The sequence below is a fragment of the Lolium perenne genome, chromosome 3 (genome assembly GCF_019359855.2).
Source record: "Lolium perenne isolate Kyuss_39 chromosome 3, Kyuss_2.0, whole genome shotgun sequence".
NCBI classification, from domain to species: domain Eukaryota; kingdom Viridiplantae; phylum Streptophyta; class Magnoliopsida; order Poales; family Poaceae; genus Lolium; species Lolium perenne.
In genome coordinates, this window is record NC_067246.2 from 206,242,706 (window position 1) to 206,256,560 (window position 13,855).

Genomic DNA, 13,855 nt, shown 5'->3' on the forward strand with positions numbered 1-13,855 from the left:
TCATGAGTTGGAATGTGTGGGTTCTAGAGGACATGAAGTGTAAAAACATTCATGTACCTTTTAATTTGCTGAAGGAATTAAAGAAATTGTGAGTGTTTTTCAGAAAGTTGAATGACCTTCTTCAGCGAGACCTAGTTCCTCAGGCGACCCACCGGCAATTGGGTTCGATCCGTGGTCAATATTTCCTGCCAGTGTGTATTTGAGTTGCTATTAATTACTGAACTCCTTATTCCTGTCTGCTACCAGGTAAAAACTGTTTCTTAATAGTTAGGTTAGTCAGATATTGATTCTTTGCAACCGAATATTGCCAACGAATTGAGTCGTGCGTGGGCGGCTTGGCGCTAAGAGCATCCCCACTCGTCTCCCCGAGAAGCCCCCACGACCACTTTTTTTCATCCGGACGGCGAAAAACGGCCCAGTCAGGCCCCCGATTCCTCGTTTTGGTCCGGATTTGAGCCTATTTTCGTCCGGACTCCCCATGCCATCCTCGGTTTCCCGGGGGTCTCCCGGGGACTCCGGATGGACGAAAACAAGTCCATTAGCGAAATAATTGCCACGCCCACGCCTCTCCACGCCCACGCCCACGCTCGCCGCCGGGGCCGCACTCCGCTACTGCCCCTTGCCCCGCGCGCCGCCGCCCGCCCACGGCCCCGCGCGCCGCCCGCTTCGCAGCCCCGGTGCGCCGCCACCCGCCCCTTGCCTCGTGCGCTGTCGCCGCAGCCACCTGCGCGCCGCCGGCCTTGGTCCTGCGCGCTGCCCCTTGCCCCGCGCGCCGCCGCTGCCGAGCGTGAGGACGGACTGGTCCTCCTCGTCGGGCGCGCACACGACGCCGGCGGCGTCGTCCCAGGAGTCGAAGAAGCGCGAGCCCGGCAGGTCCATGCGCGTGGCGTCGAGGTGAGCTCGGAGAAGGACGACGCGTGGCGGCGAAGAGGAGGCTTGGGCGAGGCACGGCTGGGAAAACCCTCCTCCCCAGTGCAAAAATTCATCCGGATTAGGTTCATCCGGACGGAAATTTGGCCCCGGGGAGCTCCAACGAGTGGAGATGCTCTAACCTTTAGCACTAGTATAAGATGAATTTCCTCACAGTAGCATGATAGCATCATCTGTCACCATTTATACACAGAAGCGGCTAGAAAATTTCACATCAGGTGACACTACTAAAATTCTTATAACCCTAACAGGGGTGCTTAATAAGAGAAGGTGTAGTCAGATTTCAACTGGGAAAGAACAAAAATATTTTCTTCTGAGGTAAGAAATCTATAGAGCATATTCAACAGAAAAAAATCAATTAATCATACTATAATAACCACGAGATGGTGTATGGTACATCATAACACAAGATGGCGTATGGTTCATTCAGCATAAGGAGATGCTCAGGTCCTGGCGACAAGTGTTTGCTGTCGCAAACGTTGATTCTGCCTTTGCCGCTGAAAATGGCACATAGAAGCCTTCTCTTTGAGCTCTTGGAACGCGCGCATAGTGTCAACGTCGAAACCATTTGCAAACTGCATGAAACGACATGTTTGAATTCTTTTAAGTTGGTCCGTACTATGCCTCGTGAGTCATGATGCGAAGAATCGTCTATATACCTACCTGGTGCACTCTGAAGGCGAACCGTACTCCTTGAAGCATCAACTCCTCTTCGTCTGGGCCGACTTTAATGGCCTCAAGCTCGGAGGAAACCCGTTCAAGGTATTTCCTGGCCAACTTTACTGATTGGAATTTTATCTATACATACACGAAATCGATCATTAGCAATCATCAAACTTTCATGTGTTTCCGTACAAATGGCCAAAACAAGCAACATACCATTACAAAGTGCTAAAATAAGTAGATGGGAACTACCCAAGAATGTTGTGGACAAATCAATAGATCATCCGTGCCACCCTAGAATGAAAATCTACATCTATGCATCGGAAACACATTCCTCTTGCCCCTTCCTCTGTTGACACTGTCTGTTTGAATCAATCCTTAGCAACTAGACTATGACAAAGGCAGAACTGAAATTTTCATATTGTCTGTCTTCTTTCTAGTAACAAGATATTCAATAAAAAATAGCATACCCAGTGCTGAAAGCTCCCACACATTGTAGGGGTCTGGGGAAGGGTGGCAGCCTTTCCCTTGCATTTTATTATGCAAAGAGGCTGATTCGAACTAACAAGATATTCAGTATGTTAACAATACCCAAGAGCATGTAACTTCCTATCAATCAATCCAACTTTTTGGAAAATGTAAACTGTCCTCATATGCAAGAACGGATATTTTATTCATGTGACAGAAGTGAAATGGTGGTACCGCGAGAAGGAAAAATAAACATGAATTGTATTGAAAGATAATGTGATTTACATAGTTGTCAAGGAAACAGTTCTATGAACATTTTCTTTTGAGAGTGCATGCAAATTAGTCCATAGAAATATTTTTTTCGTACAAATGGATAAGATGAAACAAGTTCGATAGCAAAATAAGGACCAGTTAGTTGAAGTGTTGTAACCAATGCAGTATATTCTGGATGCAAGTTGCATTTTAAAGCAGGTATGTTAATGTTTCCTAACGATTTGTGCTTGGAGTAACTGCAAAATATGACGCAAACTGATGTGGAAGTGTCCAAATTGATCAGCACACTGATAATTTAAAATTACCTATCTCTCGTGAATCATGCATATCTATTGGCAATGCACACCGCAGAAAAACAATTCAGGCTAAAACAGGAACAACCAAGTGAGAGTAAGCACTTGCACATGTGCAGATTTACTAGAATCACATTTTGACACTGGTCATGTCCTTTTCTTATTCTATGCCAAAAGTAAACATGATGGTTTCAATGTGGATTTCTATAAAACAAAGATGGGACTTTGTCAAACAAGACCTCTTTGAGCTACTAAAGAAATTCCATAAAGGAAATCTAGATTTGGCTTGACTCAACTATGGTGTTATTACTCTAGTCCCAAAAGGAAATGACGCTGATAAAATTAAAAATGCAGGATAATTTGCCTGTTAAATGTTTCCCTAAAAATCATAACTAAGATGTTAGTTAATAGTTTTACTCAAGTAATTTGGCATCACGTACAACTTCTATAAAAGGAAGATGTATAATGGAAGGAGTTTGTGTGATACGTGAAGTTTTAAATGGCATGCATAAGAGAAGAAACCTGGAGTTCTATTCAAGATTGACTTTAAAGGACTTTGATAAAATCAAATGGCCTGTCCTAGTGCACCTTATGGAAATGAAAGGTTTCCCAAAAGAATGGATTGACATGGTTATGAAGGTAGTCACAAGGGAAAAAGTGGGTGTTAGGGTCAATGGAGAGGTTGGGCCTTATTTCTCTACGTATCAAGGGTTGAGACAATGTGACCCATTATCCCCATTATTATTTGATTTGACTGTGGATGTTTTGGCAATGCTGGTGGAATGGGCAAAAATTCAAGGGCTTATTTCTGGATTGTCAGATGATTTAGTGGATGGAGGAGTGTCAACGCAGTATGCAGATGAGACGATCCTCCTACTAGAAAGTCTCAAAATTATCCTCTGCATCTTTGAGTAGATGTCTGGCCTCAAGATAAACTTTCATAAAAGTGATATCTTTTGCATAGGCCAGGCCACTGCAAATGCTGCTGCTTTTGAGGAGATTCTGACCTGTAATTTAGGAGCTCTACACATGAAATATATGGGTTACTGATAGATGAGAAAAGACGGAAGCTATTTGGTTGAAGGCCTTCTGAAGACAAAATGGGGAAGAAACTAGGTCCTTGGCAAGGGAAAATATTACATGTTTTCCTTCCATAGGATACCTATAGGTCCTAAAGAGATGTGAAGTACAAAATGAACATTGCTCAAAGTGGCTTTGGAAATCATTCAACGAAAAAGGAATGTGGGTACACATCTTGTCTAGAAAATATCTGAAACAACAAAGCCTTAGCCAGGTAGGTAGCTGGCAAACCTGGCGACTCACATTCCTGGCAAGGGTGGTTGGAGATAAAACATTCATTTTAGACATGTGGCAGAATTAAAATTGGCAAAGGGGACAAAACTCGGTTCTGGGAAGACCATTTGGTAACTGATAAATGTTTATCCAAATGTTTGCCTAGACCTTTTTATGTATCTCTTAATCACAACATTACTATTAGGGATGTTAATGGGATCTCATCCCTCAAATTTAGGAGAGTTTTGGTGGAACCCTAGGACTAGGAGCACAATGGAATGAGTTAAGGAAGGCTATAGCAAAAGCAGTTTTTATAGGGGAGGAAGACAAACTGAGATGGAAATTCTCAGGCTCCGAGAATTTGCAAGTCAAATATTTCTACTCAAAATATCCTCAAAAACAAAATCCCATATAGAGGCAAAACCTTTCTCTAGCTAGTACTGGAAGGTAGCATTCTAACTAGGGATGTGTTGCCTCACATGGGGGTAAATGTGAAAAATAAAGTTTGATCTTTTGGGAAAATGAAACACTATCTCACCTTTTCTTCCAATGTCCCCTGACTAGATATGGATGGAATGTGGTCAGCTGCGCTTTGGCCTTTTCGTGTCACTTTGCTAACGTTGATCAATGCATTTTGAACTGGCTTAGGAGCTTTGTGAAGGAAAAAAAAAGGACCGTGTGCAATGCCGAGATTACGTTGTAGATTTCTGAACAAACGGTACACAAGAAAAACTGAATTTTGGGTGTTTGTAGACTTCCAGCTAGTTTTGTGGAAGTACTCGCTCCACATGCTCCATGTAAAACTGTACTGGTCTTCAGAGGATGGCGCTATGCTACTGCTACGTACGTACCCCGGACGACACGGATCTCGAGATCGAGGCGTCGTCGGTTGGCTTGTTCGTTAGCTGTACACGGTAGAGAACGAAGCATGGGTCACGAGATTGCAGGCTCACGTGCACGCCATCGGTCCCGTTGAACGGGCCGGCCCCGTGTGAGACACCGCTCAGTACCGTATTCTTTTGTTGTCTTGCCTAGCACTGTACTCATACCTACCTACGTGAACAGAAAGGTCGCGTCGCATCACGCTTTGTGCATTGTTTTAGTTACTTGCCTACTTGCAACTCTGCAAACAGTGCGGTCACCAGAAGGTTTGTTGTCCTATATGTCGACCTCCGAAGTGAAATTAGCTACGGTATTCCTTCCGTCTACACATTAGTCTACTTCTATCTTTTTTGTTAAGTCAATTTTTTAAAATTATCCAGCAACATATGTGATACTAAATCATATTATGAAACTACATTTGAAAATGAACCTACTGATATTCATTTAGTGTCTTAGTTGTTGATGTTGCTATGTTATCTATAAAGCTAATTAAACTCTTAACAAATTTATGTGTGGATGGAGAGAGTACCTGGCTCACGATCCCAGAGTCTTGCATCCACTTCGAGGGGATCTTGAACCGGCCATACCTGCTGGCGGCGCTGTCCCGGACGCGGGCGAGATCGTAGACGCCATGCTCCAACCTGCACGCACGCCGCCATGTGAGATAAATAATCCATACGAAGCGGAGGGCTGGACTGATCAACATGGGCAAGATCAGAGAGAGCACTTACTTCTCGAAGAGGGCTTGCATCTTCTTGAGCGCGGTTGCACAGGGTAGCCGGGCATCGTCACAGAACGAGGCGGCCTCGCCCTCTAGCTTCTTCAGGTCACGGTACCCGAACGCCGCCTCCCGGAGCGCGTCCGCCTTCTGCTCCGGCCACTCGAAGTGCTTCAGCACCGCCCGCTCGTCCACCTACAACAACACATTATCATTTCCTGCTATTATCAATCACTCGTTGGTCGATTGAATCGAACAAGCACCCTAGGGTTAAGCTGTACCAGGCGGGAGAGCTCGTCGTCGAGCCACTTGACGAAGGCGACCACGTCCTCGATGCCGGCGAACGCCGCCGCCTCCACCTCCTTGATCAGGAACCGGATCAAGTCGCCCTGCCTCTCCACGTCCGATCGGATCTGCAGCCACGTACACACACGGCCTCTCCATCATCAATTCCAACGGCGTACGAGTAACTCCAGCGGCTAACCGATAACGAAATTCCGGACGAGATCCATCGGATCGGAGCAGTAATTCTCTGGTTTAATCGGTGGCCGTAGATCGCACGTGCATCTACCGGCACCGCATCTTAAATGTAGTGCTTCCATCGCTTGCCTTGCCCACTTCCGACTGTTTCTGCATCTGTCTTATCTAGGCAACCATTTTTACTATAGTGCCAGGATGCGATTAAATTAAGAGAAATTCGCCCAAAATTCATTTTAGATCCTAGGTACCAGTGCTCTCGTTGTATTAAAAAATTCAAAAAATATATTTATGTGTATAAAAATATCATGTAACAAAATTCTAAAAGGGGCTGATGATTTATCCCACTAACATACAAAATCCTAATTACAATTTTTTTGTTTTCCGAGCTACATAGAAATGACAAAGTCTGATTTCTTTTTGAAGATTTGAATCACTATACTCGGATGTACCTATTTCTTACTTTTGTCTAGCTCAAAATACAGAATATTTCTAGTTGAAAGTTTGCACATTTGTGAGATACAATACTGGCTACATCATAATTTATTTTCATATTTTTTTTAAACTTAAAAATATGATTTCTAATTTTTTTTTAAAAAAAAGATCACTGATGCCCATGTGCACCAAATATATGTCCGAAATTCGCTCAGTAATTTGGAACGGCTAGCATCGATAACTCTAGAACAAAAACAAAAGCAGAAAGCCGTTTTCGCATAAGGAGCTTATTTTGTTTCACATGTTGCAGCGTGGCACTTAGGAGCGTGCAGGCTCACCAACAACTAAGGTCTCTGTCCAAACTAATCATTTCGAAGTTGTCTTCTTTGCTATAACACACCTATACGGCTGTACCAACCGAAACTCGGGTGTACTATTTGCTATACTCGTAGTACCAACCTAGAGCAAAGGCTATATGTTTACGCAACTTCGTAATGAAGCATTCTTCAGCTGTTCATGACATGAGCAGTAGAAATTCAGTTTAGATGTAATGTAAAACATTTAGTGTCATTAATTGTTGGTGTTGGTATGTTTTCTAGTAGTATGAAGCTACTTAACTTTAGCAAACTTAACATAAGACAAAGATAACAGTTCTGTTCATGACATGAGCAGTAGAAATTCAGTTTGGATGGTAATGTAGAAAGAGGGAGTTCACTGATCACTCCACGGTACAAGTTACAGCAGGTTCCTACTGGAAACCTTCGTTGATCACTACACGGTTTGCAGCTTAGTTTCGCCTTAATGCAGTTGTGCGATTCAGAGGAGAAGAAACAGTACGTACCGCGAGGAGGTGAGCTGATCGGTTCTCGATTTCGCCGATCATGTCCCTGGTCGCCGCCGCGCCGCCACTGTTCGCTGGATCGCCGCCGCTCCCTCCGTCCCTTTTGGACTCCCTCCGCATCAGCGAGTGGTAGAACTCGACCACCTCGGGCACGCGCCTCACGCACGAACCGGATTTCGACGGCGAACATGCTCTGCTGACCGCCCTCCTGGACGGTGGGGGCGGAGGCGGAGGAGGCGGCGCGCCTGCGCTTCCGCACACGCCGAGTGAGCTGGGGGGCGAGGAGCTCACCAGCGGAGGCCGTGGTGGCGGTGGCGGAGGTATCGGCGGCAGCTTGGACAGCTCTGGCACGCGGGTTCTTGGTACGGGCGATGTGCATGACGACGACGAGCCGGAGTTCGTGGGCGAAGTCGACGTGGAGGAAGACGCCGAGGATGAGGAAGAGCTCGCAGGCGAGGCGTGCATCGAGGCCGGGAAGGAGGACTTTGACACGAAAGCTGGCGGCTGCAATGGAGCTAAGCTCGCGGTATTCGCCGCGGCAATGGAGCTCTCGCAATGCTCCACCGAGACGGAAGCCGAGGAAGAGCAGCAGTCGTCAGCGAGCGCCTCCTGCTGCTTCCGCAGCTCCGTCATCTCCTTCTCCATCTGCACAATCCTCTGCTTCCTGCTGGTAGCCTCCAGCACGGCGGCGTCGAGCTCGGCGCAGAGCCGCAAGTTCTCGGACTCGAGCCGGACCGCGGACTCCCTGTACCTCTCGAGGTCGCTGCTCTTGGCGGCGAGCTCGGCCTCCAGGAAGGGGACGATGGCGACGGTCTCCTTGAGTATCTTCTGCTCCAGCAGCTCCACGCGCAGGCGCGACTCCCGCTCCTGGAGCTGCTCGATGGCGCGCAGCAGCCCGGCGACCTCCGGCGGCGCGCGCGCGGGCTGCACCTGCGCCGACGCCGAGCGCGGGAAGTAGGCGCCCAGCGAGCGCGCGAACGCCGACGCCTTGGACGCCGCGGGCGAGGACGGCGGCGGGACCCGGGCCGGCGTCCGTGTATGCTCCTCGGCGTGGGGCGCCGGCGATTTGGGCGCCCTGGGAGTGGGACTGCTGTGGTGGAAGCCCATGGCCGCCTTGACGCGCCCGGCCACCATGACGTCGTACGCACGGGCGGATTAGGATTGGGCCGCGGCGGGCACTGGGTGTTTCAGTTCGGCGTGCTTGCCGCTGCTCCACATTGTCGCTTTGCTTTGGGGTTTAAGCGAGAGGGGAGGCGCGATTTACGAGGAACGGTCCGACCTTGGGTTGGAAAGCGGGTGGCGGGGAAGCGAGCGAGACACCAGGGTCAAGGGCCAGCAGCTCACCGGGTGATGATGGTGCTAGGGTGCCAGGAGCTACATCTGGGCATGGGCAGCCCGGCCCGGGATTCTCTGATGATGGTGCTAGGGAGCCAGGAGCTACATCTGGGCATGGGCAGCCCGGCCCGGGACGAGAATCCCGGGCCGGGCTGGGTTGGGCTTGCATGTCGGGCTGGGTTCGGGCCTCATTTCGGAGCCCGAACATCGGGCCGGGCCGGGTCGGGCTTGGGCTTGCAGAAAACGGGATTTACGCCTAGTTCAGGCCGGGCTTGTCGGGCCGAGCCGGGTTTTTCTCTGTTCGGGCTGGATTCAGACCTGATTTTTAAGCCCGAAGGTTGGGCTGGGCCAGGCTCGGGCCTAGGAATTTAGGTTCGGGATTTTTCGGGCCTAGCTCGAAACCCAGCCCAACCCAAATAATGCTCAGGTGTACCAGGAGCAAACGACTGGCCAGTGGCCAGACCGCCAGAGACGCGGAAGAAGAACCCATGAGTATTTGTTTTTGTTTTTTGATGGGAAAACCTCTCGACGTAGGGCGTTCGTGCAAATAGAATTGAGTCGATTTATAAGGTAAACCAGATTTAAACTATATATATACATTGCATGCTCATTTGATTCATAGGGTAGGAAAATCATAGGAATAGAAAAAGAATAAGATTAACATCACATGTAGTTCAATTCTATAGAAAAATCAGTTGTGTTTGATTGTGCCAAAGGAATTTTTCTATGAGCCATGCACTAATGTTTTATTTCTATAGGATTTGCACTACAAAATTCTTATAGGATTAGTTTTTACAGGATATATTCCTATGAATCAAACAACTAGTGTAGAAAATTCTCATAGGATCTAAATCCTATACAATTTGTATATGAATCCTGTGAATCAAAGAAGGTCTGCATGTTTACAGAAAAAGGGGTTCAAAAATCACACAAAGGGATAGAACCATCGTCCACACGACATTATTCCACCAAACAAATGCAACAAAACCATGCCACCAACTTCGGGGCAGGCATCCTGATTTACACCACTCGGGGCCAAAGCCGTGTACGAACCATAATTGCCGCAATATCTAGACATCTCCTAGCCCACGATACCCTGACAATTGCCTATAGATCCTCGAACGTTGCGCTACATCTAGGCGGACGCCCTAGCGCAACAACTAGATCAACTTTGCATTACCCTAAGTCAAACCAACTGAGTCGACTAACTCGCTATCCTCACGACTGCAAGTCGCCACCAACACATCGCCACCGTTCGGGGCTTACACATCCTCAACCATAGAGTCAGTGTGCCCGACCTCCACAAACTAGTTGCACCACAAGGGCTAAAATGCCTAGAGGCGACGGCCCCGACAAGGTAGCAATGCGTCTGTTGCCGCCGCCCGCTTTAGAGGAACATAGGTTTTCACCTGAAGATTTTAGTGCCACTCACGTTGGTCGGTATCAAGCAACACCACATGGACGCCACACAAGAAGGAAACAACGCCCGTAAGCACTGTCGTCGTTGACACTGATCGAGAAGTGAGAGGAGAACTAAACGGACGCCAGACTCTATCGCTAGACACTCCTCTTCTTCACCATCCGCTAGGATTCGCTAACTTCGTGTTGCCACTTTGGCTGACTTTGGGTCACTGACATGTAAACCCTACGTTGCATGGGACCCATCTGCCAGTGACTCAAAGATAGCTGACTTTGAGCTCCATAAAGTCAGCCAATCCAGGCCCTGCACCAGTATATCTCCTCTAGCATTGCCTCCGAAAGGCACGACCCACTCGGGCACAGATCTAGTCGGAGTGTTTGAGGTAGATATTACAATTCCGAGCAAATCCTAATGCAAATCGTTCCGCCAAACTAAAATAGTTTGCCAGAATAGCTTATATTGGAAAATAGATCGATAGTTTACATTCGAATGAAAGCAAAAGCAAATGCTAACAAACGTGCCCTGGGAGACTCCCTGATGGTACTCGTATCCAATGTAGATTTAATTCATTTTTATTAAGAAAGTGTACGATGATTATGCTATCTAGGAAGACATTATATTATTGACACGTGTATTTTTTTTTACTATATAGCATTACCATGGTATGCTGAATCAAAATTTTGATTTGTCAATTGGCCGATAGTTCTTATCTGGAAATAAATGAGTATGCACTCTCAACATCCAACAAAATCCTCGGTACCTAAGAAAAAAATTGCTACTGCGACAAATCATCCCAACAATTCTAAAGATGTTACAAGCAAAACAACAAGTTTCACAACATTGAAAAAGTGACACAACAAAACATGGTTATGCATCAATCAACATTTTTTTAGAAAGATGTTACAACCATCTTCACGACATTATTAAAAAATTTAATGCAACAAAAAGTTGGTCATGTTTCATTTTTCAGGAAGATGTTACAATTCTGAGCAAAAAAGACTGGCACCATTCGAAAATGTTAATTCAAAAATAAAATGCTTTTCCAACATTTTAAAGCACATATGCAACATCAAAATATCCGAGAAAACCCTAATTTGAAGGAAATATCCAGAAAACCTTGCAGCATCTCTCGTATGCTTTCGTAACAAAACCTATATGAGTTGGTTAAATGTATGTATGCAACATAAAAAATCCCTAAAACTGAAAACGTGTAACGTCATGGTAGGAGCATCGTGACACAAGCGAGAGAGGGGTTGGACGGCGGGAGCTACATGGTGGTAGAGCCAACCAATCGAACGATTGGTAGCCCTATGTGAAGCCTCTTCCATTTTTTATGGTTAAGTATTGAACTGAAAACATGCCATGTAAGAGTTTGTATATCTAACAAGGTAAAATCATCATATTAAACCATGCAAAAATCTCCTCTGTTCTATTGCGGATTGTGGCACCTCGACCGGACAATAATGGGAGTATCGTCCACATGGAAGACTAGTACCGGCCTGAAGTACCACCGAGAAAACCTTGTAGCATCTCACATATGCTTTTGCAACAAAACCCATACGAGTTGGTTACAATTTAAACGTATGTATGCAATATCAAAAATACAATCGGTGAAACTCATCACTGTGCTGGAGCACCGATCACGTAGGACTCTAGACACGACGGAGCTGCACCGGAGTATGTTCGGAGCGACCTGAAACCCAATCCCCTAGGAACCCCATCGTCATGAGCTCGAACACTAAAGTCAAACTCGATTTTTTGTCATGAGCCCATGGTTGCGATCACCCACCTAGGTGGGAGGACAAGGACAGTGAAATAGGAGGAACGGTGGAGAGGACGAGATCTCAGTAGAGTGTAACCAACGGCGGCGCCACCAGGGGGTCGAGCCTGGTCGGTCGACCCGGCTCACCAAAATCGGCATTCAATACCCCAGGGGCCAGGCCTGTTTGTACCGGTTAAAGTTGGAAGGAAAAAAAAATAGAACAGCACCACGGGTGAGCAAATCCCTAATTCCTCTCGCGTGCGTTCCTCTCGCCGGCCGGCCGCCGCTGCAGTCCGGCGCCACGCCGCCTCCTCTCCCGCTGGCCGTCGCTTCAGTTCGGCGCCACGCCGCCTCCTTTCCCTCCGGCCGCCGCTGCAGTCCAGCGCCATGCCGCCTCCTCTGTCCTCTTCCGTCGGCTGCTGCTGCAGTCTGGCGCCACACTGCCTCCTCTACCGCCGGCCGCCTCTGCAGTCCGCCGCCAAGGCCGCGCCTCCTCTCCCGACGCCGCAGTCCGCCGCCACGCTGCCTCCTCTCCGGCCGCCCGGCCGCCGCGCGCCCTCTTCCGCATTCCAGCCGCCGTCGCGCACTGATGGACCCCGAGGATGAAGCGGCACGAGCGGCCTGGATACTGGAGCACGAGGAAGAAGAATCCGCAGGAGAAGAGGCAGCGCCCCAAGGCGAACAGGTTAAAGTTCCTTCTCTGATTTGCTCACTGTTTGTAAGATATTGCTCACTCCTAGCTCACGGTTTGCTCACTGTCTGTAGAACACTCAACAAGCAAATGTCCCTGAAATGTTTGATCTAGCAAATGTCATCTCTGATCCTGGAATGCGGAGACCAATCGATGAATTTGATACCCTGGAAATTAGAGATAAAATGAGATGGACATATTTATCGAGAGGCCCGAGTCGTTTGATTGTTCATAATTTTCCCAAAACCAAATTTGGTTTGGATTGGCTGTCATTTCGAGATGCATGGTATCCAAGTCGTTCTTATTTATTTTCATGTATCCAAGTCGTTCTTATTTATTTTCATGTTTTTGCTAGTTGTATTTCATGAATTATGAAAACTGAATCTTTAGGGTCATTTATTTTGTTGTATAGACTTCTATTTCTGCTTTAAAAAATTAGGCCTTATATGTTCGACCCCCCTCGTCTTAATTCCTGGCTCACATCATGGTGGGAGCATAGCTACACAAGCGAGAGAGGGGTTAGGCGGCAAGAACAACGGTACTTAAATGAGAGAACCAACAGAACTCGCCATTGGTTGCCCTATGCCCCTATGTGAAGCCTCTTCTATTTTCTTTTGGCGATGTGTCAAACTCAAAACATGCGCTTTCATAAAAGGTAGGTTTATTTTAGATAGTGTGGTCATTTTACATGAGACTATGCATTATATCCATAAGAAGAAGAAGTCTGGGATTTCCTTCAAAGTTGACTTCGAAAAAGCTTACGATAAGATTAATTGGGAATTTATGTTCTTGGTGTTGGAAATGAAAGGGTTTCCAACAAAGTTTATTGAATTGACTAGAAAGGTTGTAGAAAATGGTAAGGTTAATATTATGGTTAATGATAAGGTAGGTTCTTATTTTGTAACTAGAAAAGGGCTACGTCAGGGAGACCCTTTCTCTCCGATTCTTTTCAATGTGGCCGCGGATGTTCTAGCAACCTTGATTTCAAGGGCTCAAGAACAAGGTTTTATTAAAGGCTTGATCCCAGAGATGTATGAGGGGGGTCTATCCTTGTTACAGTATGCGGATGACACAATTTTCATGTTTGAGGACAATCTTGAATATGCTAGAAATTTAAAAATAATTTTGTGTACCTTTGAACACCTAACCGGGCTGAAGATTAACTTTTCTAAAAGTGAGGTTTACTGTTTTGGTTCAGCTGTTGAAAAGCAAGAGGAATATGCTTATATATTCACTTGCAAAGTTGGAGAGATACCGTTTAGATATCTAGGGATGCCTGTACATTATAAGAGACTGAGTAAGATTGATTGGCGGCCAGCAGAGGAAAAGGTAGAAAAGAAATGTCCTTGCTGGCAAGGGGGCTTACTTTCTTTT

General features: G+C 46.8%; 1 protein-coding gene and 1 long non-coding RNA gene across 2 annotated transcripts; one reads left to right on the top strand and one right to left on the bottom strand.

Annotated features, from left to right (window-relative positions):
- Window positions 1-1,053: 1,053 nt before the first annotated feature.
- LOC127343165 (protein INCREASED PETAL GROWTH ANISOTROPY 1) lies at window positions 1,054-8,471 on the bottom strand. Its single transcript, XM_051369281.2, has 6 exons — window positions 7,274-8,471; window positions 5,802-5,933; window positions 5,534-5,715; window positions 5,332-5,443; window positions 1,594-1,728; window positions 1,054-1,505 (listed from the first exon to the last, which is right to left on the bottom strand). The coding sequence occupies exons 1-6, from the start codon at window positions 8,405-8,407 to the stop codon at window positions 1,374-1,376; spliced, it is 1,827 nt and encodes a 608-aa protein (XP_051225241.1). The 5' UTR covers window positions 8,408-8,471; the 3' UTR covers window positions 1,054-1,373.
- A 3,502-nt stretch (window positions 8,472-11,973) lies between these two features.
- On the top strand, window positions 11,974-12,878 carry LOC127338509 (uncharacterized). Its single transcript, XR_007874394.2, has 2 exons — window positions 11,974-12,475; window positions 12,556-12,878. It is a non-coding gene; the product is annotated as an uncharacterized lncRNA (long non-coding RNA).
- Window positions 12,879-13,855: the final 977 nt, after the last annotated feature.

Excerpts from the sequence above, each read along its gene's own strand:
- LOC127343165 (XM_051369281.2), bottom strand. The coding sequence starts at position 8,407 with ATGGTGGCCGGGCGCGTCAAGGCGGCCATGGGCTTCCACCACAGCAGT. Across the intron at positions 5,934-7,273 it reads GATCAGCTCACCTCCTCGCG|ATCCGATCGGACGTGGAGAG; the intron begins GTACGTACTGTT and ends ACGTGGCTGCAG. Across the intron at positions 5,444-5,533 it reads ATGCAAGCCCTCTTCGAGAA|GTTGGAGCATGGCGTCTACG; the intron begins GTAAGTGCTCTC and ends GCGTGCGTGCAG.